We start from the raw sequence: 19,302 nt of genomic DNA on the forward strand, positions 1-19,302 counted from the left end.
GATGCTCCACTCCCTGCGCCAGGCCCAGATCCCAGTCACCTAGGGAGAATGCTTCTCTACGTTCCATCATGCCTTTTATTAGTGACTCCTTTTCATATTTCTTCAGGTCACTACCTTCAAAACAGGGATCAAAACATTCCTGATGTAGCTCCCTCCTTTCTTCCTCCTTTCTAATATAAGCAGCCAGACAAGCAGGGTGAATAGTGAGGGTCTGTGAATAGTTATCACCACCAATTTCTCGGCACCACTGGGCTAATGTACGGAAAATGTTGGCATTTGTTCCTACTATGACCGGTATGGATCTCTGGTCTCCTTCCGCCTCCGGACAGACCAGTGCTATGATGGGTATTTCTTTCTCCACTCCAGCAACTGTCTTTGGAAAGCGTAGCATAACAGACACATATCCTCTGTAAGGGTAGCTATGTTCACTCAAACCCCAAACAACAAGTCCAGACAATGGCTGAAGGGGCACCCCTGAGAGGTATTTCTTGTACCATTTTTCAAAGATGATAGACACTTGAGACCCGCTGTCCAGCAGCACAGTGCAGGGCTGGCCATTAATACTAGCTGGAACATGTGGGGCTGGTCCAACCAAGTCTTTCGGAAATTGTCCCGGTTGAGCGGCAGTGGATGGAGTGGTGGGGCAAGCATTTGACCTTGAATGGGGGTCAGTATGGGACTCTACTGACCCCCTTCCCCGTTTCCCGACAGCTTGTTTTCGTAATGGGAAAGAGACTTCTTAGGACTCCACCTGTTTGGACATCGCCGAGCAACATGGCTGGGATCCCCACAAACATAACATCCCTCTGTCTCTCGGTCTCCATCTCTTTGTCGATCCTGACTGGTGCTTCTAGTGGATCGTGGTTGTCTCTCATGGGATGTAGTGGGAACCTGTTTCAACCTCTCAACTTCTTTTGTATGGCTTTTTAGGAGTTGAGAAATTTGTTCTGCTTGCTTCTCAATGATTTTGAGAAGCTCCTCCTCTCGGCTTGGCTCAGCCTTTAGAGTAGCAGCAGTGACTCTTTTGGATGTTTGCTCTCGGGCTGCCATAATAGCTTCTTCCTGTCTGACTTCTTTCAGCAACAGATGGAAGGAAGGAGGAACCTTCTCTTTGTCGCAGCACCTTAGTCTTTGAGCAGTGGGATCATTGGTGAGAGCACCTCGCAGTACTTGATCCAAACGGTACCGGTCCACATCTTGAGAACTGAGCCCGCCTTTGGACACAATTCTGTGCACTAGTTTGTCCAGTCGGTAAAGATAGTCAGATAATTTCTCACCCGGTTCCTGGTAAGTGGTGCGGAGCTTATAAAGAAGGTCTGTTGCATCTTCTGGAGTCCCAAAAGCATCCTCAAGAGCAGCCATATAGTCTTGAAAAGTTGCATTAGGATCACTTCGCCAAGCAGCCTGCACTACCTCCATAGCTGGACCCTTCAAACTCTCCACTATTCTCTGCTTCTTTACTGCATCCGTGCACTGCCACTCTTGCAGGTACTGCAGGGACACATCTCTCCATGTGTCATACCCCTCTTCACCAGCTGGGATTGGAGTGATACCTGAGAAAGTCCTCAAACGGCGATAGCTGGACTCTGGCTGAATCTTTGCAAACTGACTCACTAACCTTTCCATAGCTGCTACCAGCATGTCAGCAGAAGCTGGTGTTTCTTCAGATCTGGCTGATAGTGGGGTAGGAGGTAAACATCTACTAGGCCTCCTATGCTGTGTGTTTGGATCCTGTTGCCCAATCACTGCAGGCCTCATAGGCCATATGATTTTCCATTGCCTACCATGTCCTGGCGGCACAGCTATAACTGATGCAAAGTATTCTCTTTCCAAAATCTTATCAGTTGCTATTAATGCTGCTGGGAATGGTGTATCTTCATCACCCCTGCGATCAACCACCTTTGCATGGGTGACACCAGGAAGTTCATTCACTATCTGCAGTATCTCATCATCAGATACATGAAAGAATTTACCACACAAGGCAAAACTTTTTTCATCACCAATGCACATCTCCTCACACCATGTGGACACTTCTCTCTCTGTTAAAGTCTCCATGGCAACTGTTTTGTTTGTTCAATCTCAGCAGTGCCTCCACTGTAACACCCCTTCAGGCCTACCTCTGCTGGAAGGGTGTATGGCGACTTCAAACTCAATATGGCGCAGTGCCTCCACCCGAATCTTGCTTGAAGCTCTGTAGGTAAGCAGGAGGGCTTTCCTCTTCTGCCAGGGGTTGACTCGGGAAACCCCTGCCTAAGCTTAACACACACTCACAATAGGTAAGGGTAAAACAACTTGGCAGGTTTATTGTGAGGGAAGGAATTAGGGATGAGCCAAGTGCAATGAATGCAAACAGGGAAAAACATAAACAGGAATAAAATATTTACAAAGGCAGATTTTCTACTAAAATGTACTGCTAGTGGCAATAAAGGGTAACTGCACTCCCTAGGCCTGGTTGGGATAATGGTGCAGAGGGGTCCCTTTAACTAAGGAGCTCTGTGAGCAACAGAGGGGATAAATCAGAACACAACAGAAATGACACCTGTCACTATCACACACTCTGCAGATGACAACACACTCTCTCTACCTGCACAGATTACACTATTATGCTGCAGCTATGCATATTACACAGTCCAATCGTTGGGGCCCAGTTGCCGCGGACGTTGGCGCGCTTTCTGCAACGTTGGTGCACTTAATACTTTCAGCACTCCTGCAAACTCCTTACTAACAATAAAGTCTACTCACAACTCTGAGTAACTGCACCCAGGCTTCTGCTTGTGGCTGGGACCAGGCACCTGGATGGTAATGGAGGGGCACGCAGGAACCTCCTGGGTGGTGGATGTGGAGACCTCCTGGGGATCAGGCTGTGGTGCAGAGGTGGAGCTCCTCCAGCAGGTCCTCTTCTCCTCTGGGGCTGAGCTGCTGGGCTGTCTCTAGTCCTCTGCTGTGTCACTCTCAGTGCAGGACTCTCTACACTCTGCCATGTGCTGTCAGTCCTCTCTGCTGCACATGAGGTCTCTCTCCCTTCTCCTCCCCACAATCCCTTGTTTTTCCCATCAGCCCTTTCTCCAGCAACTCCTCCTATCAGTGTCAGTGGCACAGAGCAGCAGTGATTGCTGGGAGATGTAGTCCAGTCTGCTCCTGAGGAGTAGGTGCTGCTAGCTGCTGGTCTTAACCCCTGCTGCCCAGCAATTACATTGTCTTGTTCACATGTTGTGCTCTTAGCAGGGGTTACAGTTGTATCACAAACAGCTCCAGAGAATAGAAAACAAGGGGGATGTTTGTTGTGCACCAGCATATGACACAGTCTCTGCTCCTCCAAGGGCTCATTCTCACAATTGTAATGGGGACTGATATGCAGCCGCATATCGCTCCCTATCGACGTCTATGGCACCCGGTCACTGTTCGATGACCATGCGTTGTCTCAAAGCACTGTGACCGTGCACGCAGAAATAATAGGACATGTCCTATATTTTCCTGTGTTATGGTGCTGGCTGCTTGCTTCTCTATGGAGAGGGGAGGAATGGAGCAGCGCTCACCCCACCTGCTCTCGTATGCCAGGGCCGAATGTACCATACGTCATGTGAATGTACCCTAACGCCGCCAGATACATCAGGATGATCCCGCCTCTTAATGTATTTGACTGGGTAGCTGCACACCATACAATCATACGCCAGGCCCTGCCTGGTTTATGATTCTGCTGCGCCTGTGATAGATCAATGTCTGTAGCAAGTGCGCAGGCACAGGGCAAGATCATGAGCTGCACCCACCTTAACACTTTTCCCCCCTTGCACTTGGCTTTAAAGAGTCATGCAAAATAACTAAATATATTTTCATAAACTGCCATTAGAAAGCATTGCCTCTATCCCTTCATTGTCCCTCTACATGCCTGTAAACATAAGTAATGAGGTCCTAAAGCTGTATGCAAATGACATGTGAAATGTCCAATGAGTCATTGGCATATTCAGCTGTCCAGCTTATTCATGAGTGGGAGGCACAGCCACACCCCCAGTGCTTGACTGACAGCCTGTATAACGGTGAAATGGCTGCTCCATGTGCTTGCTGGTGGCCATGCCCCCTGCAGCCTATGTGTGTGTGTGTGTGTATAGGAGAGGCAGCCATGTTATAGCAGAACATGTCAGGCACTTGTGTAGCTGATGTCTGTGTCTCTGTGTATTAGGAGGATGCAGCATGTCAGCAGGTAAAGCACAGACACTAACTATGCTTTACTATACATTACACACAGACATGAGCAGGGGGAGGAGAGGGGAGGGGGAACAGGGGTGACATCACTGCCTCTGATCATGTGACCAGCCTCATTTACTTAATAAAGAAAAGAAGATTTTATAATGATTAATGTATGAGTTGACTAGATAAAGGCTGTGATGGATCCTTGTGAGCTGCTCCAACAGGTAGTAGTGACAGGACAAGCGACACAGACCTGATGACAGGTGTCCTTTAACATGGCGTTGCTCCTCCATCTATTACCCGCCATACCTCTTACATGCCGGTTCTGTCACCTTCCTATCTCACATCCTCGATGGATGAATATCCATCCAGATGAATATCATGTAACCTGCTGGTTTTTAATGTGCAATTGGCTGACTGTGATCCAGCATACAAGTATATATTTACTTATCTGGTAACTCATCATCCTCACTTTGTGTTTGTGTGAACACTATCATATTAGCTGTAATAATTTTCTTAAATTCTGTTATTCTTTTTGACTGTTTACATTTGTCCACAAATATTGGGGCACATTTACTTACCCGTCCGGAGGAGTTCACAAAAAGGGCATGGTCAGACAATAATGCCATGTGCTGCTGAGGTCCAACGGAGTTCACCTTCATCTTCCTGGTGCATGTAAGTGCTTGATCTTGCAATACAATTTGCGATACAAGTTAAATCCTGTGCTCAGTCCAAATCCGTCAGATCGTACTACGCCATCCCCCGATTTCTGTCGCATGATAGCCAGGCCACAATCCGATCGCGTGCGACACAATCCCCTGTTAAATACCTGCCGTGCAAAACCCAAAAACGGTGCCAAGTCCGGCGTAAGTGCATCCGCGGACCCTTAGTAAATAAGCCCCATTGTGTATGACCTTGTGAGTTTAGTTTATCGACATATACAGTGGGGACACCATTTTTCTATGTACAACTTTAATATTGACAAGCATAAACATATATGCCACTTTTTATTGTCAGGCTTAGAGGTTGTGGATACTCTGAGCCACTGCGGACGATGACACAAGCCACTACCTGGGACCGGAGTCTAAGTGGTACCTGGTTTTCACCAGAGCCCGCCGCAAAGCGGGTTGGACTTGCTGCGGCATGGGTACCTACCATGTCGTTCCACAGGCGTGGCTTGTCCGCAGTGGCAGCCAAGGTCGAGGTACAGAAACGGCAGACAATCTCGTAGTTGGGGACAGGCAGGAGGTCAGGACAAGAAGCAGAGGATCAGAGACGTGGCAACAGGTCAGGGCAGGCGGCAAAGGAGCAAAGTCAGAAACGGAAACGGGGTCTCAACAGGAATTCACAGAAACAGCACAAGGCATAGATAAAGCTTCCTCTAGGGCGCTAGGCACGAAGATCCGGCAGGGGCTTGCAGGGAGAGCCAGGCTTACACAGAATTTAGTGAAATGGTCAGCGCCAATTAATGGGGCTCTGGCCCTTTAAATTTGGAGAAGTTGCCGCGCGCGCACAGTCGGGGACAGTGCAGGGGAGCGAGCCGGGAGCCAGGATAGGTGAGCTGCACTGGCTGGGGCAGAGGAGCACGGGTGGGCCCGGGACCCGCGATATGGGTCGCGGGACCACCCTTGACATTTATATGTATATTCACTTTTGGGATGTCGTATTACATCTTGGGTAAGAATGATCTTTTAATGAGGTCTAGTTCTGTGTTATTTACTAATTAAACATATATCTTTTGTGGTTATGTCCTATTTTAATGTGTATTGGATCCCTGAGGAGTAATGTATGAGGGTAAAACGTATTGGACCTATTCTAGGACCTTTAGGACCATTTGTGAACCCTGTCAGCATTATTTTTCCACAGGGTTCATATTAGGATACAGTAGGTGGTTTCTTCACCACCATAACACATGGAGACTTAGGTTTATAACTAGATAGAGTGATGAGGTACTAAGGTCTAGATAACCCTATTTTAATATGAGATTTTTATGTGTACAGGCAGTCCCCGGGTTACGTACAAGATAGGGTCCGGAGGTTTGTTCTTAAGTTGAGTTTGTATGTAAGTTGAAACTGTATATTTTATAATTGTAGATCCAGACAAAAAAAGTTTTGGCCCCAGTGACAATTGGAGTTTAAACATTTTTTGTTGTAATGGGGCAAAGGATTATCAATGAAGCGTCATTACAGACATTGAAATCTGGGACTATAGTAAAGCATTCAGAAAGCTTCACCAGAGGTCAGAGGGGTCTGTCTGTAACTATGGGTTGTCTGTAAGTCGGGTGTCCTTAAGTAGGGGACCGCCTGTAATAAGTAAAAGCCACGTTTTTGGGGTTTTTTCTTCTCTTTTTTTTCTGTTCATTTGTTGACATTTGAGAAAAGACCCACAATCTATTATTATACAGTCAGAGTCTGTGATATTATTGACTCTAACAGAAACCATTAATAATCTGTTATCTTCCATCTCCTCTCTTATCTGCTCCACAACCAATTTGTCTGCTTCTGATCCAACTTCCCTATTTGTAAATGAGGAAGTAGCCTAACTTGCAGGAATCACCATATTACAAGAACAAATAATGCAAATGTATGTAATGATATGTATGTCAGGGCTATCTGCCAACAATCACATAATGCTATCCCTGTTATTCTGTAATATCCAAGATTAACTGGTTTCCTGTTCTTGACCACATGAATTTATTATAAGAAGAGTATATTGTCAGGCAATAAAGCAGAAGTCTATCAAAGATACTACCGTTTGTGTCTCTATTGATTTCTCCATGCACTGCACTGGTACCTTATGATTAATTGATTTGGATCTTGTCCTGTAATACCTTTTGGGGGATTTGTTATCTTCATTGGAAGATAATAACAAAGATCTGAATGCAGGTTTCAGTTGGGCCTTAGACTAAAGATGCCACTTCTTCATCCACACTTGCAAGGCATCTCCAGACACTGTCATGTTCGTCACATGTACCAATCGCCGTGCACGTGTTTGGCTATGATAAGCACAACACCAGCTTGTGTACATTGGCCTCTCATACCACCCTTATAGAGTCTGTTAACCCTCCAACAATTTGAGCAGACACATGGATATAAGTGGTCTAATTGAGGTAATTTTGCTTCTTCTGTTCCTCTTTGCACATAGGAGGAGGTTGCAGTCCGGCTGCTGTGTTGCTACCCTCCTATGGTCCCCTCCAGTTGTACTGGCATGACTCCTGTCAGTGGCGTAACAACAGCAAACACGATACACAGGGGCCCAGGATGGTCATAACCTAAATTTATTGATGCTGTTCTTGCGTTCTACCCGCTCTGCTGGCAGAGATGCATGGGGTTTGGAACAGCGCAGCAGTAACAGGGGCCCCCTTGCTATGCTGACCAGGCCCATTTGCACACCTTGTCTAAGGCCAACTCACACAGCCGCCCGCACATCCAAAAATCCACCCCCATGCTGGAAGAGCCGCCTGCACGCAGAGTTGCCCTACGGCGAGCATAGCCACCCGCACATGGTTCCACCAGCCCACCTGCCAGCACTGCCGCCCAGCATGGTCGCTCCCCGCACAGCCAAAGAGACGTCCACCTGCGGAAACAGATGCCCACTTGCCAACACAGTTGCCCACTTACCGGCCCAGAAGGCCACCCTCATGCCAGCCCAAATTACCCGCCTTCCTGCACCCCCCCCCCACCCACATGCCAACATAGGCGCCAGCTTGCTGCAACAAATTGGCTGCAGCACGCCCGCTCATCAAAAATGCAGGTGTTCATAAGTATGTATATTTATTTGCTGTATGTGTATATCTGGTGTATGTGTGTTTTGTATATGCTGTATGAGTGTATATGTTGTGTATGTGTATTGTGGGGTAGTGCAGGAAACAGGGACGCAGCCAGTTTATAGCTTAAGGCTCAGCCCCATTTTTTGTATTCTGACACGCGTAGCTTTTTATGGTTATAACTTTTGAACATTGTTACTTATCAAAACGATTATGAGACTGTTTTTTCCCCACATGTTGTACTTCATTTTAGTGGTAAATAAAAGTGGCATTTTAGTGGCTGATAAGTTTTGTGTTTATTTACAAAAAAAAAAGAAAGTGTAGAATTTTTTTGAAAAATTTGCCATTTTTGAAATTCCAAAACACCCACTCCGACCGGGGGTGTTACACTGGGATGTCGGCTGTTGGCTTCAGCCGGCACCCTGTGTATCCCGATGCCGGTTCAGCATATATCCGCCGCAGAGCGGGAAGGGGTTAAAGTCCAAATCAAGCGTTTGTTTCACACTTCAATATCAAAACACATATTCTGCCTTGGCTTAGGCACCTACTGTAAAAAAATAAACCCTGCCAGGCTGGATCTGAAACAACAACAGCACCTTACTATACGTGCACCTGGCTGCCAAACACCTGCTCTTGGCCAGCAGAATATCAGGAGGCACTCAGTTATCTTTCCTGTGTGGACTCAGTCCAGCATTCAGCTCTCCAGGAAGTGCCTCTCCTACTGCTTCTGGCCTGCAGTCTAAATCAGGCTCTACTGAGTCCTGTGACCTGCACCCAGGGGCGCACTGATAAAGAGGTGAGTTGAGCCGGCGCCCCCTGGTGGTCGAATGGGGTGGCAACATGCAAGTCACTGCCATGCGGTTCAGGTCTCTGTGTCTTCGCGTCGCCAAATATATTGTACTGCGGGGAGCAGCAGAGGAGGAGGCACAGGTCCGGTGGGGCGGGTCCGGCCGCTGGAGTTCCCACAGCCACAGCTCCTATTCCCTAGGGAAGGGGCCTGCCCAATACCCACTGTGTCCCCCAGTGCCCACACAGCAGCAACTATTAAAATTGTACACATATTAACCCTTGGGTTACTGCAGACAAATCCAGGGTTTTTACCATCCACCATTCATCTGCCTGTAGGACAGATAGCGGTTCTCCCAAACAACACTTCTCACAGTATGTATATGCTGAGTGTATATGGTGTGTATGTATGTATTGTAGGGGATCAACTCAAATGGCAACTTCAGTAACAGTCCAGGTAGCTGTTTTATTTCTTTCCAAAACAGTTTAACGAAACAGAATCGCTTGCTTCAGCATATAACAGAAAATACAGTCCATATAAACAGGCTTGACTCACAGTCCTTTGTAGGTTGTGTCTCCATCCAGCAGCATAACCAAACAATGTCACTATTGCTGATCCTTGGCTGTGTAACACCTCCAGCTCTGCATGCAGTATAGCAGAGACTTCCAGACTGCAAACACACATCACCCAGCTCACCTGAGCTTCCTGGCTTTATCTGTCAGCCAAAACCTGGCCTGGATATGTGGGAGTAGTCACCCACCCTGCTCCTGACTACTCCAATGAAAGCCGGCCCGGATCAACTGCATTAAGCAGTTTTGCTACATTAACAATTGTCAGAAACCTAAGGTTCCTGACCAAACATTAACCGGCTCACTTCACTGAGGCCAGGCACCTCGGTGACACATATCTGCCATCAATAATGGCCCCTTGTACCTTCTCACATACCCCCCTCCTCTGACAAAAGCCGGGGGTTTTGGCACCTTTAGCCACCAGACTATGTACCCTGGACAGGGCGTCTGCATTTCCCTGCATTTTTCCTGGCCTGTGCTCCACTGTGAAAGAAAAATCTTGTAGGCCCAGGAACCAGCGGGTGACCCGGGCATTTTTTCCCTGCTTCTCCCGCATCCATCTTAGTGGGGCATGGTCTGACACTAGTTTGAACCTCCTTCCCAATAAATAGTACCTGAGGGAGTCTAGTGCCCACTTTATGGCCAGACATTCTTTCTCAATGATGGCATAATTTCTCTCTGCTGGGGACAGTTTCCTGCTAAGATAAATTACTGGGTGCTCTTCCCCATTGACTACTTGAGACATAACTGCACCCAGACCTACATCAGACGCATCTGTCTGGACCACAAACTCGCGGGAGAAGTCAGGAGCTATCAACACTGGTTGACTACACAAAGCTTCCTTTAACTCTTTAAAAGCCCCCTCTGCTTCTGGAGACCACTGCACCATTGCCGACTTTGTACCCTTTGTAAGGTCAGTCAAAGGAACTGCTATCTCTGCAAACCTGGGGACAAATCGCCTGTAGTATCCCACAATTCCTAGAAATGCCCGGACCTGTTTCTTGTTAAGTGGGCGGGGCCAATTCTGAATAGCTTCCACTTTATTCAGTTGGGGTTTAATTTCTCCTCTTCCCACTATGTAACCCAGGTACCTGGTTTCATCCATTCCTAGGGCACATTTATTTGGATTAATCGTAAATCCAGCCCTTCTTAGAGAATTCAGAACAGCTTGAAGCTTGATGAGGTGACTTTCCCAGTCATGACTGAAAATGACAATATCATCCAAGTACGCTGCTGCATACTTCCTGTGAGGACGTAGAACCTGGTCCATGGCTCTCTGGAAAGTGGCAGGGGCCCCCTGCAACCCAAATGGCATTCGAACGTACTGGAAACTCCCCTCAGGTGTGGAAAAAGCTGTTTTTTCCTTAGCCTCTTTAGACAATGGAATCTGCCAATACCCCTTAGTAAGGTCTAGGGTGCTGATGTACCTGGCTGGCCCTAATTGCTCTATTAGCTCATCCACCCTGGGCATGGGGTAAGCATCCACTGTGGATACCTCATTGAGTCTGCGGTAGTCGTTGCAGAATCTCCATTCACCATTTGGCTTTGGCACTAACACTATGGGGCTGGACCACCCACTTTTGGACCTCTCAATCACTCCCAGTTCTAACATCCTGTGGACTTCTTTGGAGATTACCTCCCTACGGGCCTCAGGGATCCTGTATGGCTTTAAATTTACCCTGACATGAGGCTCTGTGAGGATTTCATGTTCTATCACATTAGTACAACCAGGGCTTTCTGTGAAGAGATCCTTGTTCCTCTGCAGCATTTCCCTACAATGTTGTTTTTGGGAAGGGGATAAGGTCTCTGAAATTTTTACGGCTTCGATGGCTGACTCCAATTGAGTCACTAGGCAAGAAGCCTCAGGGGGGTCTCTCTCTTTCCAGGGTTTGATCAGATTGACATGATAGATCTGGAAGGGCTTCCTCTTCCCTGGCTGATGGACCCTATAGTTGACCTCCCCAACCTTTTCCACTATCTCATAGGGCCCCTGCCATTTTGCTAGGAACTTGCTCTCCACAGTAGGGACTAACACCAGTATGCGATCTCCTGGATGGAACTGTCTCACACGAGCAGATCTATTATAGACCCTGGCCTGTGACTCTTGGGCCTGGAGAAGATGCTCCTTTACAATTGGCATCACCCTGGACATCCTTTCCTGCATCTGAGCTACATGCTCAACCACACTTTTATATGGTGTAACCTCACTTTCCCAAGTTTCTTTTGCCACATCTAAGAGACCTCTGGGGTGCCTGCCATAAAGTAATTCAAAGGGTGAAAACCCGGTGGAGGATTGGGGCACTTCTCTAATTGAAAACAAAAGATATGGTAAAAGACAGTCCCAGTCTCGCCCATCCATCTCTACCACCTTTTTCAGCATGGCTTTCAGGGTCTTATTAAATCGCTCCACAAGACCATCTGTCTGGGGGTGGTACACTGATGTGCGCAACTGGGTGACTTTTAACACCTTACACGGTTCCCTCATCACCTTTGACATGAACGGGGTTCCCTGGTCCGTTAAGATCTCCTTGGGAATCCCTGCACGGGAAAAAACATAGAACAACTCCCTGGCAATATTTCGGGAGGAGGGGTTCCTTAGGGGGACAGCCTCGGGGTAACGTGTTGCATAATCCACAATGACTAGGATGTACTGATGCCCCCGAGCTGACTTCACTAAGGGTCCTACCAGGTCCATTGCTATTCTTTCAAATGGGACCTCAATAATTGGCAAAGGGACCAGAGGGCTGCGGAAATGTGCCACTGGGGATGTGATCTGGCAGATAGGGCAGGATTGACAGTAATCTCTGATTTCCCGGTAACAACCTGGCCAATAGAATCGTTGTAGTACCCTCTCAAGTGTTTTATCCACCCCTAGGTGACCTCCCAACACATGTGAATGGGCCATATCCATAAGTCTATACGGCCCTGGGACTAGTAGCTGCTCCACTATCTCATCCCTTATTTTAGTCACCCGATATAAAAGGTCCTGATTCAGGGCAAAATGTGGGTACCGGTTGTCTGCCCCAGGTTCTTGAGCAGCCCCATTTAACACTGTAACATTCTCTAGCGCCCCTTTTAAGGTCATGTCCCGGAGTTGGGCTGTGCCAAAATTTTCCCTGGATACATTTAAGTCAGGGACAGCTGCCTCCTCTGAAGTTGAATCTTCCTCATTCTCCCCTATTAGGACATTCAGAGGGAACCCTGGTGTTTCCTCAGGATTTCCATCAACAGAGTTGACTGGGTTCTCTGGGGAACTTTGCAAAGCTGCCTTGGCCCATAGGTCCCAGAACAGAGGGCAATCACGTCCAACAATTAACTCATACATCAGTTGTTTAACAACCCCCACATTGTGCAACACAGTACCCTGGTCTGTCCCAAGCATAACCTGAGCCACTGGGTAAACCTTGGTGTCCCCATGGATGCATGTGACACCCAGAGTTTTCCCAGGGGCCATAACGTGAGGGAGAGTGGCCGAGATGAGAGTGACCAAACTCCCCGAGTCCAACAGTCCTGAAACAAGAGTCCCATTAACCATCAGGGTACACATCTGTGGTCCCTCCCCCTTGGCTGGTATGGCACTACATGCAGGCTGGGCAAAAAGGGAACTGCGGCGACCCACATAGCAATCCATGGGCTCTGTGGTGAGGGGACACTGGGCCGCCATATGACCCGGAACATGACATCTCCAACAAATTACCTCCCGGGGTATCCCTTTGGTCACTGGTTTGTACCCCCCTTTGTCCTTGGTGCGACCATCAAGAGAGGTTTTAGGCCCCAGTCTCTGACAGTTCCAATCTTTTTGGGGCTCCCAGTATACGGATTTCATGTCCCCTGGCCCTCCCAGGGATTTCTCCATAGTGTGGAACCTCTCCACCAATCCCACTAGATAATCTGCATTCTGGGGGTCACCCTGTGCAACCCAGCACTGTATAGCACGGGGAAGTGAGTGCATAAATCGGTCTACAACCACTCGTTCGACAATCTGGGCTGGAGAGCAGGTGTCTGGTTGCAACCACTTCTGGACTAGATGCAAAAGGTCAAACAGCTGTGATCTTGGCGGCTTGTCCAGGCTATAGGCCCAGTGGTGCACCCTCTGTGCTCGGACTGCTAAGGTGGCACCAAGCCGTGCCAGAATTTCCGCTTTTAATTTGGGGTACTCCTTGGCATCCTGCAGGGCCAGGTCATAATACGCCTTTTGGGGCTCGCCAGTTAAATATGGAGCCAGTACTTCAGCCCACTGACCTGGCGGCAGCTTCTCCCGGTCAGCCACTCTCTCAAATACTGTGAGGAACGCCTCAACGTCATCCTCCGGGGTCATCTTCTGCAATGCTTCCCTTACAGTCTTTCTGACAAGGTGACCATCATCTTGGTTTGGCAGAGCTGGCCTCTCCTGCATGCGGACGGCGTCTGTCAGTACTGCCATCTGCTGGACAAGGAGCTTGTTGATCTCCTGTTGGGCTCGCAAAGCCTCAGCATGTGCTCTCTGTTGCTGCAAGTTTGACTGCACAAGGTGCTTGATCACCTCCTCCATGGCAGCTGCTGTGTGCTGGTTCTGAGCTGAAGCCTTTGCTCTAAACAAACAATATATCCAGGGGATTATGCCCACATCCAAAGCACCAATTGTAGGGGATCAACTCAAATGGCAACTTCAGTAACAGTCCAGGTAGCTGTTTTATTTCTTTCCAAAACAGTTTAACGAAACAGAATCGCTTGCTTCAGCATATAACAGAAAATACAGTCCATATAAACAGGCTTGACTCACAGTCCTTTGTAGGTTGTGTCTCCATCCAGCAGCATAACCAAACAATGTCACTATTGCGGATCCTTGGCTGTGTAACACCTCTAGCTCTGCATGCAGTATAGCAGAGACTTCCAGACTGCAAACACACATCACCCAGCTCACCTGAGCTTCCTGGCTTTATCTGTCAGCCAAAACCTGGCCTGGATATGTGGGAGTAGTCACCCACCCTGCTCCTGACTACTCCAATGAAAGCCGGCCCGGATCAACTGCATTAAGCAGTTTTGCTACATTAACAATTGTCAGAAACCTAAGGTTCCTGACCAAACATTAACCGGCTCACTTCACTGAGGCCAGGCACCTCGGTGACACATATCTGCCATCAATAATGGCCCCTTGTACCTTCTCACAGTATATATATATATATATATATATATATATATATATATATATGTGAGTGTATAGGCTGTGTATGCATATGCTGTGTATGCTGTTTGTATATGTGTATTTGCTGTATGTGTGCATACAGAGGTCGCACTAACATTTTTCCAGAAAGGTAATAATACTCCTTTCAACATTTTTGAGGAGTATTTTTAGCCCAGGAGGAGTATGAAATTTTCAGTAATACATATAAATAACTACTATGCATATATAGTGTGAATAGAAGAATATTTACGCAAGAAAATCATTACTACCAATGTTTTCTGTCCCCCCAGACCTTCCTGTCCAGACCATGGCTTTTGGCCAAGAAATACACTTTCTATTTCGGCAACAAGCCATGGATATGATTGATCAGGTGTGTCATCCTGCTAATCATAGCCTTGGCTAGTTTCAAGCAGCGTCAATCTGCCGCACTGGCAATTAGGCCACCAATCTGGCATTATTTCGGGGGCGCACAGCAGAACACAAAGAAGAAAGGCTGCGCTCAGCTCTGCACGGAGGGAGCTGCGTAAGCTTCCTCTCCTTAGGGCGCGTTCACACGTTCCGCTATCGTCGCGTTCATAACGCGACGCTAGTGCACAGGGGGCGGAGTTTGGGGCGATCACATATGCGTTTCCAGAGAAACGCATGCGATCGTGTGATTAATCGCATGCGTTTCCCGGGAAACGCATATGCGATCGGCCCGAGCTCCGCCCACTGTGCGCTAGCGTCGCGTTATGAACGCGACGATAGCGGAACGTGTGAACGCGCCCTTAGTCTCAGGCCACCCGGCATTGTGTGACCACTCCAGAGCCCCATCGTTATGAGCCCTCTCTGCCTGGAGACGGAAGTCTGGTGCAGGACAGGAAGTTCTGGCTGCCGGTGCACACACTCCTACACTGCAAGACTGGCATCGAGGAGCTGCTGCAGCCCCTGACGGAAGCAGAGGGGGAAAAGTCCCACAGATTTATCAGCTTGGGACTATTTTAAAGGAGTAAAGATGCCTTTGCATGAGTAATAGACGCTTGTAGAGGCATTAATGTGATCTGTATGTATGTGCTTGTAAGTATGTATGCATGGTGTGTTTATACTGCGTGTATGTGTTTATGTGGTGATTGTATACTGTATGTCTAAGTATATGATGCATGGTTATAAATGTATGGATGTGTACATACTGGGGCAGATTTACTTACCTCGCCCATTCGCGATCCAGCGGCGCGTTCTCTGCTCTGGATTCGGGTCCGGCCGGGATTTATGAAGGTAGTTCCTCCGCCGTCCACCAGGTGGCGCTGCTGCGCTGAAAGTCATCTCAACGCGCCGGAATGCACCACCTCGGACCAGGTGAAGGTAAGCGCTTCGCAAGCAACACTTTTTCGGTTTTTAAATGCGGCGGTTTTTCCGAATACGTCGGGTTTTCGTTCGGCCACGCCCCCCGATTTCCGTCGCGCGCATGCCAGCGCCGATGCGCCACAATCCGATCGCGTGCGCCACAATCCCGGGGCAATTCAGGTACAATCGGCGCAAATCGGAAATATTCGGGTAACACGTCGGGAAAACGCGAATCGGGCTCTTAGTAAGTGACCCCCACTGTGTGTGTATATATTTTATGAGGGTACATTCACACACATGTATGCCCGCCCAACCAGAAACATCACCGCACGGCCGAACACACAGGGATAGACAGGGCATGCTCTATCTTTTCCCCATGCATGAAGTGGAACGGTCATGTGAATGCATCCTTAGTTTGTATACACTTTATGTATTATATGAGTATATAAAAGTGAATCTACGAGTGTAGAACTTATACAAATGTGTGTATAAATGTGTGTGTATATGTTTGTAGAAATGTGAGCGATTGAATAAATGTGTGTGTACAAATATCTATATTTTTATACAGGGAAAGGGGACCCCATGCCGAAATTTGCTATGGGGCCAAGCCTCTCCTAGTTACACCCCTGACTCTGTGCTCTACACACTGTTGTGGGTTGCACACACTACCTTCTGCTACCTCTAGGGGTAAGAGCAATGATAAAAACGCAAAAGTGACCAAAACAAAAGCCAAAAAGAATGAAAAAGAAAAAGGGGTCTGTGGTCACCAACTACAGACTCACTCCTTTATAGTAGTTTTCTTGCTAATGGCCCACATTTTGCTTGTTCAGTTTGCACAACAGAAGGGGAAATGGGTTTACAATCAGTGTTGAGTCATAACTGGACATGATGATTTCATAGAAGTGTGATTGACTTGTAGCTGCATTTTTAAGTGTTCCCTTTCTTTTTAGAATTGTAATATAACCAGATACAAAACATAATACAATAAGTTTTTTTTCTCCGACTTCCATTGTTGTATGGCATAATATCTGATGCTGTGTTTGATACAGTAGAATGAATCTCATAGAAAACTATGGAACTAGGTTCTGGCATCATTTTTCCTCTAGCCATTTCTCCCCTGCTTAGTCTCCAACTCTCTGAAGATGGGGATTTTTCTTGTTGCCTACAAAGTTTTAAAATATAGAATGCTCTACATTAAGTGCTTGATTTGGTAACATTGTATAGCTTTTAGAATATTATTGTGTATGTCTATTTTCAGATTGTGGATGTGTATTTATCGAAATCCCCTTTTTCAATGTTTTTGTACACATTTTGATTATTGGCGATTACGGCGCCACATGTCACCAAAATTATAAAAGACCTAGGTTAAATCAATGTAATTTTTTCTAGGGAATCCGAATCTGCAATAAACAACAGGGCTTCCCATTTAAGATTTTTAAGTTGTCCCCCAACCCTAGGAGGACATGGTAGGTGGTGAATTTGGCATCATTGGAAAGATTTTCTTTAACATACTTGACACATATCTTTTTAGTGTCAATTTCAAAAAATATTCCATCATCCCAAACTTTTTGTTACACTGTGTGCATTCATCATCACACCTGAGGCTGAGATGTATACAGGCATATTCCCCCTCTACGTACAGTTCTATATACTCCACTGGTCTTCAGCATCTTTGTAGCAGTTTCTTTGAGAATTTCAGAAACATCATGACTGTTATACAGGATCATAATGCCATATGGTTGTTTACTGTAAAATGACTGTAAATGTTTTTAGAAAGTTCCATCTACTTCAAAGAACTCAAGGCACACCACATGCAAATACAAAAAAAATCACTCTTATTGGCTGCATAGTTATTAAGACATAAGGACAGAATCGGCGGTAAGCAAGGAACTTAGGGAAGTAACTTTGTTCTGTTATCAGTGGTTTACTGTAACACTACATGAGTCTTCTACGATGCAAGTTACCAAAAAGTGACCTGTGTATGTGACCGGAGAAGCACGCTTTGTACAAAATAGTTGTAACCTCTTTTTCTCAGGTTGCAACACCAATACCAGTAATACAAAGGATAGAGAGATGACAGCAGTCTACTAACAAGTAACAAAAGTAACCACTGCAGACGATGACTCAAGCCACTACCTGGGACCGGAGTCTAAGTGGTACCCGGTTTTCACCAGAGCCCGCCGCAAAGCGGGTTAGACAAGCTGCGGCGTGGTACCACCAGGTCGTTCCTCAGGCGTGACTTGTCTGCAGTGGCGGCCAAGGTTGAGGTACAGAAACAGCAGTCAAGCTCGAGGTCACAGTCCAGGCACAGGGTCAGGGCAGGCGGCAGAGATGCAACGTCAGAACCCAAACCGGGGTCAGCAACAGGAGGTCCAAGCAGAAGGGTACGGGAACACAGAACTCACGACAGCAATACGGAGGGACACTGGTACACGGGAACACGGAGGTAGGCAACACAGGAACACGGAGGGAGTCAGGCACGCAGGAGACACAGGAACGCAGGAGACACAGGAACGCAGGAGACACTGGAACGCAGGAGACCCTGGAACGCAGGCAAATCGCAACAGAGCTTTCTCTAAGGCTGTGAGGCACAAAGATCCAGCAGGGTTAGTTAGGAGAGGCAGATATAAATAGCCTCATGGGAAATGACCAGCGCCAATCAATGACGCGCTGGCCCTTTAAATTTCCTAGAAGTGTCGCGCCCGCCCTAATGCGCGGGACCGCGCGCACACGGAGCGAGGCCGGGACTCGGGAGCGGGGAGAGGTGAGAAGCGCTGGCGAGAGGCACGGGTGAACCCGTGACAGTACCCCCCCCTTCAGCCTCCCCCTCTTCTTGGGTTGAAGAAATCTCTGCAGAAGATCACGGTCCAGAATATTGTCCTCCGGCTCCCAAGACCTCTCTTCTGGACCGAACCCCTTCCAGTCGACTAAGAAGAACCGCTTCCCCCTTACTGTCTTCATATCAAGGATGTCTTTTACCTCATAGGTGTCGGTGGAGTCAGCCACAGGGGTAGGAGGAGGTACTTGCCGGGAGAAGCGGTTCAGGATGACAGGCTTGAGCATGGAAGGAGTTCGAGATGCGCATGGTGGGAGGAAGGCAACTTGTAGGATACAGGATTGATACGGGTCAGGACCTCGAAAGGACCCAAGAAACGAGGACCGGGCTTGTACCCAGGTATCTTCAGCCAGATGTACCTGGAAGATAACCAGACCTTGTCCCCAGGAGAGAAGACGGGAGGAGGTCTGCGTTTCTTGTCGGCCTGGATTTTAGTGCGAGCAGACGCCCAAAGTAGAGATAGACGAGTCTGTCTCCATACAGAGCTGAGGTCCTGCACCAATTCTTCCACCTCAGGAACATCCGAGGGAACTGAGAGAGGGAGTGGTGGGCGTGGAATTCTTCCATAGACAACAAAGAATGGAGCTGCACCAGCAGACTCAGAATCCAGAGAGTTGTAGGAGAACTCTGCCCAGGGCAACAAAGTGGACCAGTCGTCCTGACGGGCAGAGA

General features: G+C 47.7%; 2 protein-coding genes across 5 annotated transcripts in view; both read right to left on the minus strand.

Annotated features, from left to right (window-relative positions):
• Positions 1–19,302, minus strand: part of SH2D1A (SH2 domain containing 1A) — a 77,942-nt gene that overhangs the window by 19,882 nt on the left and 38,758 nt on the right. The window contains exon 1 of one of the 4 annotated variants that reach the window (XM_072123179.1): positions 9,294–9,441. The exons of 2 other annotated variants lie outside the window; for them this stretch is intronic. The gene's annotated coding sequence lies outside the window, so the exon portion shown is untranslated. Of the gene's footprint in view, positions 1–8,547; positions 8,677–9,293; positions 9,442–19,302 lie in introns of those variants that run through there. One more of the 4 variants, XM_072123180.1, reaches the window with a different exon arrangement.
• On the minus strand, positions 682–2,055 carry LOC140076449 (paraneoplastic antigen Ma1 homolog). Its single transcript, XM_072122977.1, has one exon. It carries the CDS (start codon positions 2,053–2,055, stop codon positions 682–684), a length of 1,374 nt encoding a protein of 457 aa, XP_071979078.1.

This window comes from Engystomops pustulosus, chromosome 9, assembly GCF_040894005.1.
Source record: "Engystomops pustulosus chromosome 9, aEngPut4.maternal, whole genome shotgun sequence".
In the NCBI taxonomy this organism is placed as follows: Eukaryota; Metazoa; Chordata; class Amphibia; order Anura; family Leptodactylidae; genus Engystomops; species Engystomops pustulosus.

Coding starts and splice junctions, on each gene's coding strand:
- LOC140076449 (XM_072122977.1), bottom strand. CDS start 2,055: ATGGAGACTTTAACAGAGAGAGAAGTGTCCACATGGTGTGAGGAGATG.